The following is a 13,240-nucleotide window of genomic DNA, read 5'->3' as shown; positions in this document are numbered from 1 at the left end:
GACTCTAAGTCACATCATGAATGATGAGCAACAACAAGAAAACAAACAAAAAACCAGTGACAACAGACTCGTTGACAGATCCTTGGCACGTCCTGTGAGGAGGCTGCAGAGCCTAGAAGTCCACTTTCCTGCCTCCGCAGACTGCTGGCTTGGCGGGTTAAGGTTATTCAGGGGCTGAGAGAGGGAAGGCCAGCTCATTCTTTCAGTAGAGTGCAGAGCCTGGGAACAGAGAAGCCTAGCCCTGAGTCAGCCCCATCTTCTGTGGGCATGAGGTTCTGAGTTCCGGGTAACACGCCGACTACCACAACTCAGTGAGACTACAGCTAATTCATACAAGAGACAGCACTGGGTTTCCACATAACTAGAACAAGTAAGGAAAAATACTGTCTAAATACACATTGCTTTATTTAAATAGAAAGATCTGGTTCAAATCTTAACCGTATATGCCATTTGGTGATCACAACTTAGAGTTTCACAAATAATCCCCCCTCCCCAACACACACAACTAAGAGTAAAGAAAAGCATGAAACTCAAATTCAAAAGATGCTATTAAGCATTTTTGTGCTATGCTTGCACTTTTAGGTATTCAGGGTTGCTCAATCTTTACTTCTGGTAAGTATAGACATCAACATTCCACATAAGGAACAATTTTGGTAACATCTTATAACTATTACCTTGACATATTAGAAATATCAGGAGGAATTCTCATCTGCAACGTACATACCAAGATCTACAAAGAAATAAGATGTCTTCAAATCAGTAAACCCAGCCTTTGAATAAGGATCATGAACCACCTACCTAAATACCATTGAGCACAATTCATGTACTAAATTAACTGGGGAAGAGGCTGAGAGAAGGGACTAGTCTTTTTGTTTGTTTTAAAAAAGAATAAACTGGAATTTAGTGGTCCATGATGTGTGTGTGTGTTCTCAGTTGCTCAGTCGTTTCCGATTCTTTGTGGCCCCATGGACTATAGTCCACCAGGCTCCTCTGTGCATGGGATTTCCCAGGCAAGAATACTCGAGTAGATTGCCATTTCCTACCCCTGGAGATCTTCCTGACCCAGGGACCGAACCCTGGTCCCTTGTGTCTCCTGCATTGGCAGGCAAATTCTTTACCACTGAGCTACCTGGGAATCCCAGTCCATGATGAGACTAAGAATATGTATTTAAAAACACTCCACTGGGAGCTTTATTGGATTGGCCCAAAAGTTCATTTTATTGGAAGATATATGGAAAAACCCAAATGAACTTTTGGCCAACCCAATATTATCTCTATGATTAGCTGCCCCTCCCCCACCCCCTACCTCAACCATGAAAAATCACAGTCACATGCTATCACTGCTTATATTTTCTGGGCAGTCTGTTCCACCTTCCTCAAAGTGCATGCCTCAATTCACCTAGATCACACTGTCTGCCTTTTGAAAGAACGGCTCTTTCCAGTGTAGAGTTTAAAAGGTTACCAACGAACAATTTATCTTAAAATGAAGATTCCTCAGGAAGACAGTCTTTTTCAGCTAAGCTGTAATGAGTGAGAGTGAAAAAGCTGGCTTAAAACTCAACATTCAAAAACCTAAGATCATGGCATCCAGTACCATCATTTCATGGAAAATAGATGGGGAAACAATGGAAACAGTGACACTTTATTTTCTTGGGTTCCAAAATCACTGCACATGGTGACTGCAGCCATGAAATTAAGACACTTGCTCCTTGGAAGAAAAGCTATGACCAACCTAGGCAGCATATTAAAAAGCAGAGACACTACTTCCCCGACAAAGGTCCATCTAGTCAAAGCTATGATTTTTCCAGTAGTCATGTATGGATGTGAGAGTTGGACTACAGAGGAAGCTGAGAGCCAAAGAATTGATGCTTTTGAACTGTGGTGTTGGCAAAGACTCTTGAGAGTCCTTTGGACTGCAAGGAGATCCAACCAGTCCATCCTAAAGGAAATCAGTCCTGAATATTCATTGGAAGGACTGATTGCTGAAGCTGAAACTCCAATACTTTGGCTACTGGATGTGAAGAACTGACTCATCTGAAAAGACCCTGTTGCTGGGAAAGATTGAAGGCAGGAGGAGAAGGGGGCAACAGAGGATGAGATGGTTGAATGGCATCACCAACTCAATGGACATGAGTTTGAGCAAGCTGTGGGAGTTGGTGACAGGGAGGCCTGGCCTGCTGCAGTCCATGGGGTCGCAAAGAGTCTAACACAACTGGGTTCAGTGACTGAACTGAACTGTAATGTTCTCCAGGCGTGTGGAGTCCTCCTTTATTAGTAAGAAATCCTGCAAGGAGATAACTGGAATGTTCAAAGTAAATAAGATGGAGGTGGGGTTGGTGACAAAGTATAAACGGGTTTGTTTTTTTTTAGGGGGACCCCTTTTCCATGCCCACGTTCTTTGCAATCATCCATTGCCTAGGTAACTGGTAGCTATTTTCTGCATTTTAAATTGAAAAGACAGTATTTCTTTCCAGTGGCCCCATTTTGTTCATCTTGGCAAGGAGGCTTGGTAATTAAGTCTATATGTTACTGGAGGGCTGGGATACCAGGGGCTGGGATTTCAAACTGACTTGTTTAGGTTCCTTTCTAAGCCTAAAGTGATCTAAAAACAGATCAGCAGCACCTCTAACTTTACACCTCTGTCACTTTGACTGCAGTAGGATAAGGGATGTGGTTCACCCCGAGCCCTACTCACCTTCTATATCAAATCCACCTTTGATTCTTTAGTCAGGACTTTTCTCTTTTTTTCAGTAATATTTTCATTATGGAAAAACAATTCTAGGGAAGGTTTTCTCTTACATTTTAACCTATATAGTGCATCTATCAATATACCTATATATGAGTATATTCTGAATATTTTATATATCTTATCAATGCGTCATACCATGGCTGCCATTTTTAAATGGCTACTATGTGCTAGAAACAGATGATTTTCATATATTATATCCTTACAACTATCAAATGAGACAGGTACTATTACTCCCATTTTATAAAAGAGGAAATGGAGGCTTGCCTAAAATTATACTGTTAAAAAGCAACAAAAGTGGAATTTAAAACCAAATCTATATTCTTTCTAATAGGCCATATGGGGGAAACTCTTTTAATAGCTATTTGTGTATTGCATATAATCCAATATTCAATTCAATGTTTGTTGAGTACCTACAACGAGCAAGGGCCTATAACCTCAGGAATATCAAATCTTATTAGTAACAATGAAGATACCAAAGCACTAATATATTAGCAAGTGGGGACACAGGTGTGTCGGTACACCCCTATGTCTGACGTCTGCATTTCTACAAGACACAACCAGGCCCATGGAATATTTAATAGTACTCGATTATCTTAACACAGTAAATAGGGTTTTGACATAATCCAAGTTTTGAGTCCACACTATTCTTTCAACCTCTAATGGGCATCTACTTATGTAAGGGGAGCTGGGGCCTGCTAGAACTGTCTATTTCCAGTGGAGCCATGGTAAATACCTCACCATGGAAAATATCTCACTTAGGCTTTAGAATGATCCACGAGGCCATATTTACCCTACTTTGGTGGTGGTGGTGCTCACTCCCTCCGTCATGTCTGACTCTTTGCGACCCTGTGGACTGTGGCCCGCCAGGCTCCTCTGTCCCTGGGATTTCCCAGGCAAGAGTACTGGAGTGGGTTGCCATTTCCTCCTCCAGGGGATCTTCCCGACCCAGGGACTGAACCTGAGTCTCCTGCATTTGAGGTGGACTCTTTACCGCTGAGCCACCCTACAGATAAGAAAGCTGAGGCTCCCAGAGCTTAACTTGCCCAAGGTTACAGAGCATCGAGTCACAGGAAACAGAAATGCCTTTCCCCAAATCTCACGCTCTACCTTGCCTCTATTGCAAGAACACATAAGACCAAGTCCCTGCCCAGGTCACAACACACAGCAGATCCTGGTTTATTCAAGGACTTGCCTGTCAATCTGCCTCTACATACAGATAAAGGGTGAGTCTCTCATATTGAGTGGGGCTTACCTAAAGCTGGACAGCCCCCGTGGGCAACCTTGGTGAGTTCCAGGTATCATTTAGATAGTGATATGATTGAAAGGGGTTAATGAGTAAGGCAGTGCTAACAGAGTCGGGCAGAGGTGAAAAACAGAAAGCCTACTGTAGCGATGACAGGAGACAAAGGTGTGGGCTTCTGATTGTTGTCTAGAGTGGAGGGGTGAGGAGACTTGACTCGTAGCAAGTACAGACGAACCAAGTCACGCAGGCACAAAGAGCAAGGAGCCAATGAATGGAAGCAGCAAGGGACCAAGATTTTCCATCGCCGATTCAGAAGAGAGGAGGAAGACGGGGGTACAGAGAGCGCTTTAAGTGTGTGTCACGTCTGTGTGGGTGGGGGGAGGCCAGCCTGATAGAAGTCTGGTGCTGGAGAAGTATAATGAATGCTTGAATGAAAAAAATGAGAGACGATGAGGTCATAAGGGCACAAAAGGGGAGGGAATTGGCAAAGAGGCTTGAAAAGTAGAGAGGAAGTTTCTTTAGAAGTGGGGCGGGGTGGTGGGGTGGTGGTGCAGACAGGAAGCCACTGATGAATTCTTAGAAGAGGACTGATGTATATTCCAGCAAAGAAGGGATGCTTAAGGAATCTTTGTTACGTGCATCTTGCAGACTTGGTGCTGAGAACACCTTCAGTTCCATAAAGACTTTGATCTCCAAGTAGGTAAGTCATTTAACTCTGAAAATAGGCTTGCTCAATCAATGAAATACATAAGAAAACAGTTAATTTTTTTTTAAAGCATCTTTTGTTGCTTTGAAATCTCACATGGGATTTAAAAAGGAGGCAGGGGGCAGGGTGTGCAACACACCATTTAGAAGTGAATAAAACATTTAAAACCAAAATGGCAAAGCCAGGAAAGAATCAGGAATTACATATCGACTGTAAGTAAACATGCTGACTAAATGGAAGACACTTGATCACATCTTCTCCAGCCACTCTGAGAAAATAAAAAATTTCCAAAGTCCCCTTGAAAGCATTTCTTTACTACACACTTTCTGCTTTCCCTAACCTACCTTACCCACGTTCAGTCAGAACCCAAGAATCTGGACTTCAGAATGTAGTTTTCTTATTTGTATTCTAAGTTTCATCTGTAATTTTCTTCAATCAAAACATCTAAGAATGATTTTGTTGAATGGCAGACTAGATAAATAATTTAGAGTTTCAATGTAGGCACACAGGATACAGAAATTTGGCCAAGCCACAAAAGCTGCTCAGCTATTAGAGATCAAACAGGCCAGGCCTGTGGGGCACTTACCAGGCCTGGGCCTGCACAAAGTGGGCGGGGCCTCTGCTCAAACACAGCTGTGCATCCACCTCTCAATTACCCTCCTGGCAGAAAGTAGCAACAACCCACCCCAGACCCTAGGAGGGAGGCCTTCCGGAGCAAGCCATGGCCACCGAGGCATAGCCCCCTCACCCACCTCCAGTATTTCAGAACATGCTGTGTATATTCAGAGGAGCTTGGGGAAAATTCTTAATAAATGAAGCCCCCCATAAATTACTGATGAGAGAACTCCAGACGGCATCCTTTAAAGAACAATAGAACATTAAGTGCATATGAGAGTAACTGCACCCTTCTTATGAACAAATAAAAACACATACAATGCAAGCAAAATAGACTCAATATAGGCTAACTCCCCAAAAAATTCACCAAAGTAATAGCTTGTAATAGCTTGCATTCCACAGTGCTCAAGATGACTGTAAATACATAGCTGGCTGACTTGAACTATGTGTAAGTTCAAAATGAGTGGAGGCTTGGTTGTTCTCTAGTTATGATCCCCGAAGTAGCCAAACCAGATAATCTGGTTTAAAAAAAAAATCTTATAGTGATTGGATTATAAATCTCTCAGTGAGCATTTTTAAATGTGACTGAGCTAAATTTATATTGTTTAGAGCAACAGAGTATCTAAAAGGTAATTCCTAACTCCAGGGTTTTACAATCTAATAATTATCTGGTTTTACTACCTAAGTGGCTTCAATGAAATAACTGCCAGACATTCATTTCACTTTGCTTTGTAGAGGCACTGTCTGAAAAAAAAAAAAAAGAAGAAGAACCTATTCTGCAGGGATATTTTGAATGACATAGAGCCCTGAGCTTCGCGGGAGAAGAAAAAACAGTCACACAGGACATTTTAGGAGGTCACAGACAGTTCTTTCTTTAATAGTTATTTAAAGTCAAAAGTTCTGGATCCAGATCACCTTGGTTCAAATTCCAGCTCTGCTACTTTCCAGCTGTGTGGTTTGGGATACATTACCTAGCCTCTCTGAGCCACAGTTTCCACATTTGAAAATTAATATACAGTATTAACACTACCTCATGGAGTTAATGTGGGAAAGCTAAATATGACCATCCCGTATTGTCATGGTGAGCCTTAAGAGCTGTTATTTATCATTCCTCTACCTTTGTGTCATCGCCTCTACTTAAAATAACAAAATCCTCTCCTGAAATAGTCCACTATTAACTAGAGAGAAAATAGGCTTTAGAAGAAAGGGAAAGTAGATTGCTTCAGCCGTTGGTTCCTTTTACAGTCACCACGAGGTGTCAATCTGTCATTTGGTTAGTTGGGGAAGTCAGAAGTTTTGCTGGTGAAGATACCCACAAGCTACTAAAATCATATCTTTACAGCATTTGGCAGGGTGTTTGACGCTGGGAAGACCCAGCAGAGAGGCAGGGTTTCCTCATGAATGCCAACCACAGTTCACATCATCAGCTGCCATGATGTTTTCTTTCCACAAAATAAAACTAAACATGATGAGGTCACTGAATAAAAGTGACTTTAGACTTTTTGTCACTTTCCAGATCGCAGTACTCTATGTTAAAAACAGCCATTTATACTTTCCAATAATAAATGCAGGAACACATTTTCTTCCCCCCCACCAACCTGCCTCAAGGTTTTTTATGAATCTAAAGGCATTTACAGTAGGAAGAGGAGGGCAAAGATTCACTGAGGGCTAAATAATATCTGGGGACTTAACATTAGTGATATCCTACCACTATTCTAAATAAAGAAACTGCGTAAATACCAGTGAACCATTTCAAGAATGAGAGCTTTCCTGCCAGGTAGAAGGATCTGCCTCTGGTTATATCCTAACGTCAAAAATACTAAGAATCTTCAGGATTATCCATCCCTCTGATTTTTCCCATTGAGGCAGAAAATGGAAAGCTGATAGTTGTGATAACTGATACCCCTGCCTTCAGAGTGTTCTAACCTTTTCAAGGAGAACTATAACTCATGCATCACAATAGATACTTTCAACAGTTAGATTTAGAGCTATTGAACATGATTTATAGCTTTTGAATAAAAGGCTTATCACAGAGGTTAGCCAGTGGCTATCAGCCAGGACTGAGGATTTACAACCTCACATTTAAAAAAGGATGAGCCAGAAGCTAGATGATTCAGAAAGAAGGCAAAGTAGCTCTCAGCTGGTACAATTCTGCAGGTCAGACAGGTAATTCAAATTGCCAATCCCCGAGCATAAACACCTTGCCAAAACGCATTTCAATAGCAGCATGTTTGTTTAAACATGCTAATTTAACAATAATGCTCAGTCTCTTTCTCAGTCCTGTGGGACTCTTTGCCACCCTTTGGACTGCAGCCCTCCAGGCTCCTCTGTCCATGGGATCTTCCCAACCCAGGGATCGACCCTGCGTCTCTAGGACTGTGTCTATTCCAGAACAAAAGTAAGTGTTCATCCTCCAAGGAAAATTCACCTTCAATTCCGTGCAGTCAGCTCTGAATAGGGGTCTCTGGAAGCTGCTAGCCTGGTTAGATGAAGGCAACTTAGGCAAAATAGTATATTCCAAATAAGTTATAATCCTTTTGCCAGGAATAAACACACAAATGCATGGGAAAACAAGCTGCTGAGCGTCCTGACACTCTTTTGAGTTTCGGAGGCAATAAACCGGCTGGAGCCTTCAGACCCTCCGTCCATTCAAACGCCAATGAAAGTGTTTCCAAGAAATGGCATATACTCAGTTGGTTCTGAATCCACCATCCTTTATGGGTATCAAAATCCTCCATCATCAGCTGTATAATAGTACCTGGAGACTTTAACTTCTTCCACTAAAAGTATATATGGCAAACTGTTTCCCAAAGCGAACGCTTTAATGCAAAGGATGAAAACTGCTTGAAAATAGCCAGGTTGAGAGACTCAGCACTTCTGATTCCTGTCTTACTACGGCTCCGGGGGTGGGGGCAGTGGAGGCCAGGCCCGCGGAGCCGGCAGTCCTGAGCCCAGGCGCGCTCCTCTTGGAGTTAGACGCCCTCCGATCTGCAGTGACTGCCACACGCCGGCGCCAAGACCAAGACCGACGCCGGGGAACTTGCAGCGGGGGTGGATCCCGCGCGCTGCGAGCTCCCGGCGTAGGTATCAATGGCTGGATCTCTGCCTGCCTGCTTGTCTGGCAACCCGGTGACCGGGACCCATCTCACAACCCCTCTGGGGGCACAGCAGAGGAGTTGTCACAGTAGGGGACACACACACACACACAGAAACCTTCTGCAGAAGTCACTCTCTTACCTTATACTTCATCTCGGCAGCGGTGAACGGAGTCGTTTTCCCGCACTAGTTAGACTGCATTAAGCACCGGCGAGCCCGCCCCTCCATCGAGCGCTGGGCTTAAATGCAAGCGAGGACCGCCGAGCTTCGGGCCGCTGGTTCGCGCAGCGCCGACCTCCGGCGCCGCTCAGCCTGCCCAGCCTCTGAGCTCACTGTTTTCCTCCCAGCCGGCCGAGCACGGAGCTCGTTTGCATACCGCCTCGCCATTGGCTCGCGGGCCAAGGTAACGCGGACGCCCCGCCCACCCCGAGCTACTGGAAACTGACAAAGAACTTGTAATGCGATCATTTATTTTTACATTTTCGGAGAGAGTGGAAAAGAAACTCGGGAACCTTCCCCGAACCCTACCAAACCTTATACTTCATCTACCCCGAACCTCTATCAAAACCCTGGGAAGGGGAGATGAACTCTTTCTTAAAAAATTTTTTTTATTTTTAAAGATTAATCCAAATTTTAAAGAAATGGAATTCACAAAGCAGCCTGACAGCCGTGCGTCCTGTGACCTAGCAACTCCTTCATAAATCCATTTCATTCCAAAGCCATTCACCTCACAAGCTCTACATGAAACGAACTCAGGGAACAAAAGGTTTTCTGTCTCCGGGGGCCCCTTTTTACTAACTACCCCTGCTGATATCTCTCTCTCTCTCCCCCTTTCTCTCCTCCCTCCCCTCCCTTTTCTCGTGGCTGTTTGCTTTTTTTGTGTGTGTTCTTTTCAGTGTTCAAAGTACTTGCAGTGTCAGTCTGCAAGGCGACAGAATACAATTCTCCCGCAGTGAAAGGGGACTCTGGAGCTGGGCACCCGGGATTCCTTGGCTGGCTTCTCACCGGGGCCTCCGGGAGCTGAGGGGTCAGCCGCATTCAGAGACCTCCTCTGGCTTTGCAGAGGATAAAGCTTAGCTGTGACCTCTCAGATGGGGCTGGCCGGTGTGCCCGCCCCATACATCATCACCGTTCACCCAGTACTGCGTTCTTTGATGGCTGGCATTTCTAGCTCCAGCTTTGAACACTGCAGTTTTTCCTTCTGACCTCTCTCCTGATGATGACCCATTAACCCACCAACACTTATTATCTGGGGAACAACGACCAAAAAAATGCCTGCTATTTGAGGAGACTGGTTAAAAAAGACCAGTCTTCTCCCAGTGACGGGCGGAACATTTGGTTCAGCTTCATACTTTCTATAGAGAGAAAGATCACCCAGGAGAGGACAGAAATGGCCACCTTCAGCAACTCTTCTGAGTCGTGGAGCAGTGAGGGGAAAATTCCTTTTCATGGGACCTCAGGATTGAGACTTGGTGAATACAGACAATGGCTGTCCCTAAAAGGGATGGACTCCAACCAGACTACATGACTCCGATGGAAAAACTCAGCCCTTAGTTGTTGTTTTTTTTTTCCTGACTGGGTTGGATCAGAATCAGTTTGATTTTTCTCCTTCCCAATTCCCACAGGATTAAAATTCTACTTTTATGAGCTAAGCAAAAAAGTACAGGAGAGTAGCGGGTCTACAAAAGGGGTTTCTGGACACAGGGCTCACAGTTCAGACCACAGTTTAAATAAGGCACCTATTCCCTGGACAGGACCTCCCCTCCCCCATCTCCCCGCCCAGGTGGTCATGACAAGTTTGACTCACGGTTTTGGACCTCCACTAGGCCTCTTTCCCTCATTTAGCTTTAGAGGGAAAATGAGCCTGAGTGATTTTGCAAGGTCCTTCTGAACACACACTAAGCATGCGACATACGACGCTGCCATGGACAGAGGAGCCTGGTGGGCTATACAGTCCATGGGATCTCGTAAAGAGTTGGACACGACGGGGAGACTAAACAACAACATGCTATCAACACACTGCAGGGACTGCCTAACCGTCCTACAGACTCAGGGGACAGTTGCTAGCTTGCGGGAAATTTTTCTTTTGGTGTCTGCCTGGATATGTCCCAGGCCTTCTCATCTGTAAGATGATGAGTCTTTGGCCTCCAGGAGATCTAGATAACATTCCTTTGGCTTCCTCAGCAGTAAGGCTGAATCACCTTCTGTTTCGTTTGATGAGCATCAGTGAATAGTGAACACGATCTCACCTCATTTTAACGCTTTCAAACAGTGTCCCAAAGCATAGTTAGGGCCTTTTCATTCTCTAGGTAAAAAGCTTAATTCACCCCAAGTGGCTCTTCTGCTTTCCTGTTTCTGTCCTATACAGAATATACCTGAAAACCTACCTGAAGTTCATTTCGAGGTGATCTGGGTCATTGCCTTGTTAGTTACATATATATAAAAAAGCACAAAGGTGTTACAGTCAGGGAAATGTGTGTTAGAATCTCAACAAATTTCTAACTTGCTAATTTTGGTGTTCTGAAATGTAAAATAGAGAATAATACCAACCTGCTACGACTATACTGAGGATTAAATGACATCATGTGGATAAAAGTGAATAGTAAAACCTTAGTTTTACTCTGAAATTAAAAGATGCTTGCTCCTTGGAAGAAAAGCTATGACAAACCTAGACAGTGTATTAAAAAACAAAGACATCACTTTGCCGACCAAGTTCCATCTAATCAAAGCTGTGGTTTTTCCAGTAGTCATGTACGGATGTAACAGTTGGACCATAAAGAAGGCTGAGTGCCAAAGAACTGATGCTTTCGAACTGTGTTGGAGAAGACTCTTGAGAGTCCCTTGAACTGCAAGGAGATCCAACGAGTCCATACTAAAGGAAATCAATCCTGAATATTCATTGGAAGAACTGATGCTGAGGCTGAAACTCCAATCCTTTGGCCACCTGATGTGAAAAGCCAGCTCATTGGAAAAGACCCTGACACTGGGAAAGATTGAAGGCAGGAGGAGAAGGGGGAGACAGAGGATGAGACGGTTGGATGGCATCACCGACTCAATGGACATGAATTTGAGCAAACTCCGGGAGAGAGTGAAAGAGAGGGAAGGACGCCTGGCATGCTGCAGTCCACTGGGTTGCAAAGAGTCAGACATGACTTAGCGACTGAACAATGACAACAAAACCTTAGGAAATGGTTGCTTATTAGTATTATTTCCATTATTATTATTTTAATATTAAATTTATTTTGTATTATTTATGACTATATAATATAACATTGTAACATCATATATCATTATAATATCAGTATTTGTGTTGTATGATATAAGTTAATTTAAAATGATTAATTATAACTATTATCACTATTAGACTATTATCGATATTGTTAAGTGTGGTGGGCACTCAGAAGAAGCTGGAGGAATGTTCCCATCTCTGTGGCACCCCATCCCTGGGCAGCTTTCTAATTTAACCCCAACATCAGTTCAGCACCTACCACTAGCCAGGGGCTGTTCTGGGAAGGGAGGATACAGCAGCCCAGATAAAGATCTTACTCTCACAGAGCTCACAGTCTAGTAGGAGTGGAGGACAATAGTTCAAAGAATATGTTATACAATTTTGAAGTGGTGGATGAAAAAATCAAGCAGGGAAAAACCACTAGAAGGTGGGTTTTGGCAGGTTCCACCCTCATAGACCAGGGTGGGTGAGGGGTGTTTCATGTTAGAGATAATGGTCATGCAAGCCCCTCTAGGGAGTTGATATAGAAGCAGGAACCTGAATACTATGCGGGATCCACTCCGAGATCTGGGGAAAGAACGTTCTGGACAGAGGCAGTGACCCACGGAAAAGGCCTGAGATAGCAGTGAGCTCGGCTCGTTCAAGAGCAAGCAGAATGAGTCTGCTCAGAGAGGAGGACCCACGGGAGGATGGAGAGCGGGTGGTGGCAGGGTTTGGACTTTCTCCTGAGTGTGACAAGAAGTCACCGAGTGTCCTGAGCAGGGAGTCATAGGATCTAGTCCTCTCTGTTCTCAGCCTCGGTTTGTGTAAATTCTCAGGGCCAGCAGACTACTGAAATAGTGAGCCTTTTCTTCATGCAACTTACACCATGCTGAAACTGTTACTTTGTTAGTATCATCTGCTTTGTTTCCTTCAAAACCCTTTGGAAAAACACAAATTCTCTCAATGAAAGCAGAAACAGCCCCCTCCCCAGCTACTAAGTGAGCTTCTGGAGGCAGAAATAACTGTTTAAACTGTGCTGTATAAACACTGGCGGTTGGTTTATGCAGCCACCCTCACGCTCCCTTGGATGGCTTCCCAAAGTGGTCCAGGCCCCCGGGCCTTGGACACTAACCTGTCTCTCAGCCTGTTGGTCTTGCCACCTGCCTGCCACCTCTGCCAAGGGCTCTGCCCCCCCAGCCCCCACCCACCAGAAGCTGGTGCCAGTCGGAACAAGGGAAATGGTACAGGGGCCGTCCAAACCATTTTCCAGCTGCCATGGGGCACTGGCGTGGAAGCAACCGAAAGTCAGAGAGGATGCTGGAGGGAAGAGGTTCTTCCGCTCACACTTGCGAGGAGCTCATGTGGTTGCTCTCTAAGAGTGAAGCGCAAAGTCAGAGCCTGTGAGGGCAGGAAGCAACCTCGTGAGTCACCCCGTTTAGCCTGGGGAAAAGAAGATGAACCTGCTGCTCCGGGGCGCCCTGCTCGAGGGGGATCCTAACCACAGACAGTGCTTTAGGTCAGTCTTCTGTATCTCCTGTCTGATTTATTCCAGCCACGACTTTCAGTTTCCCTGCCTGAAATCTCTCCCCGCTCCAGTCTATATTCCACATCACCGTTTGC

At 44.5% G+C, this 13,240-nt stretch overlaps 1 protein-coding gene across 2 annotated transcripts in view; it reads right to left on the bottom strand.

The window, feature by feature from the left end:
• The window catches only part of NEDD9 (neural precursor cell expressed, developmentally down-regulated 9), a 187,086-nt gene that overhangs the window by 44,830 nt on the left and 129,016 nt on the right, over positions 1-13,240 (bottom strand). Inside the window, exon 1 of one of the 2 annotated variants that reach the window (XM_043908548.1) lies at positions 8,551-8,746. The exons of the other annotated variant lie outside the window; for it this stretch is intronic. Within the exon in view, the coding sequence (XP_043764483.1) occupies positions 8,551-8,562 (12 nt within the window). The 5' untranslated portion in view covers positions 8,563-8,746. Of the gene's footprint in view, positions 1-8,550; positions 8,747-13,240 lie in introns of those variants that run through there. 2 annotated transcript variants of the gene reach the window in all.

Source organism: Cervus elaphus, chromosome 7 (genome assembly GCF_910594005.1).
Source record: "Cervus elaphus chromosome 7, mCerEla1.1, whole genome shotgun sequence".
Taxonomy (NCBI): Eukaryota; Metazoa; Chordata; class Mammalia; order Artiodactyla; family Cervidae; genus Cervus; species Cervus elaphus.
The sequence above is the reverse complement of the archived record's forward strand: the minus strand, read 5'-3'. Positions and strand labels throughout refer to the sequence as shown.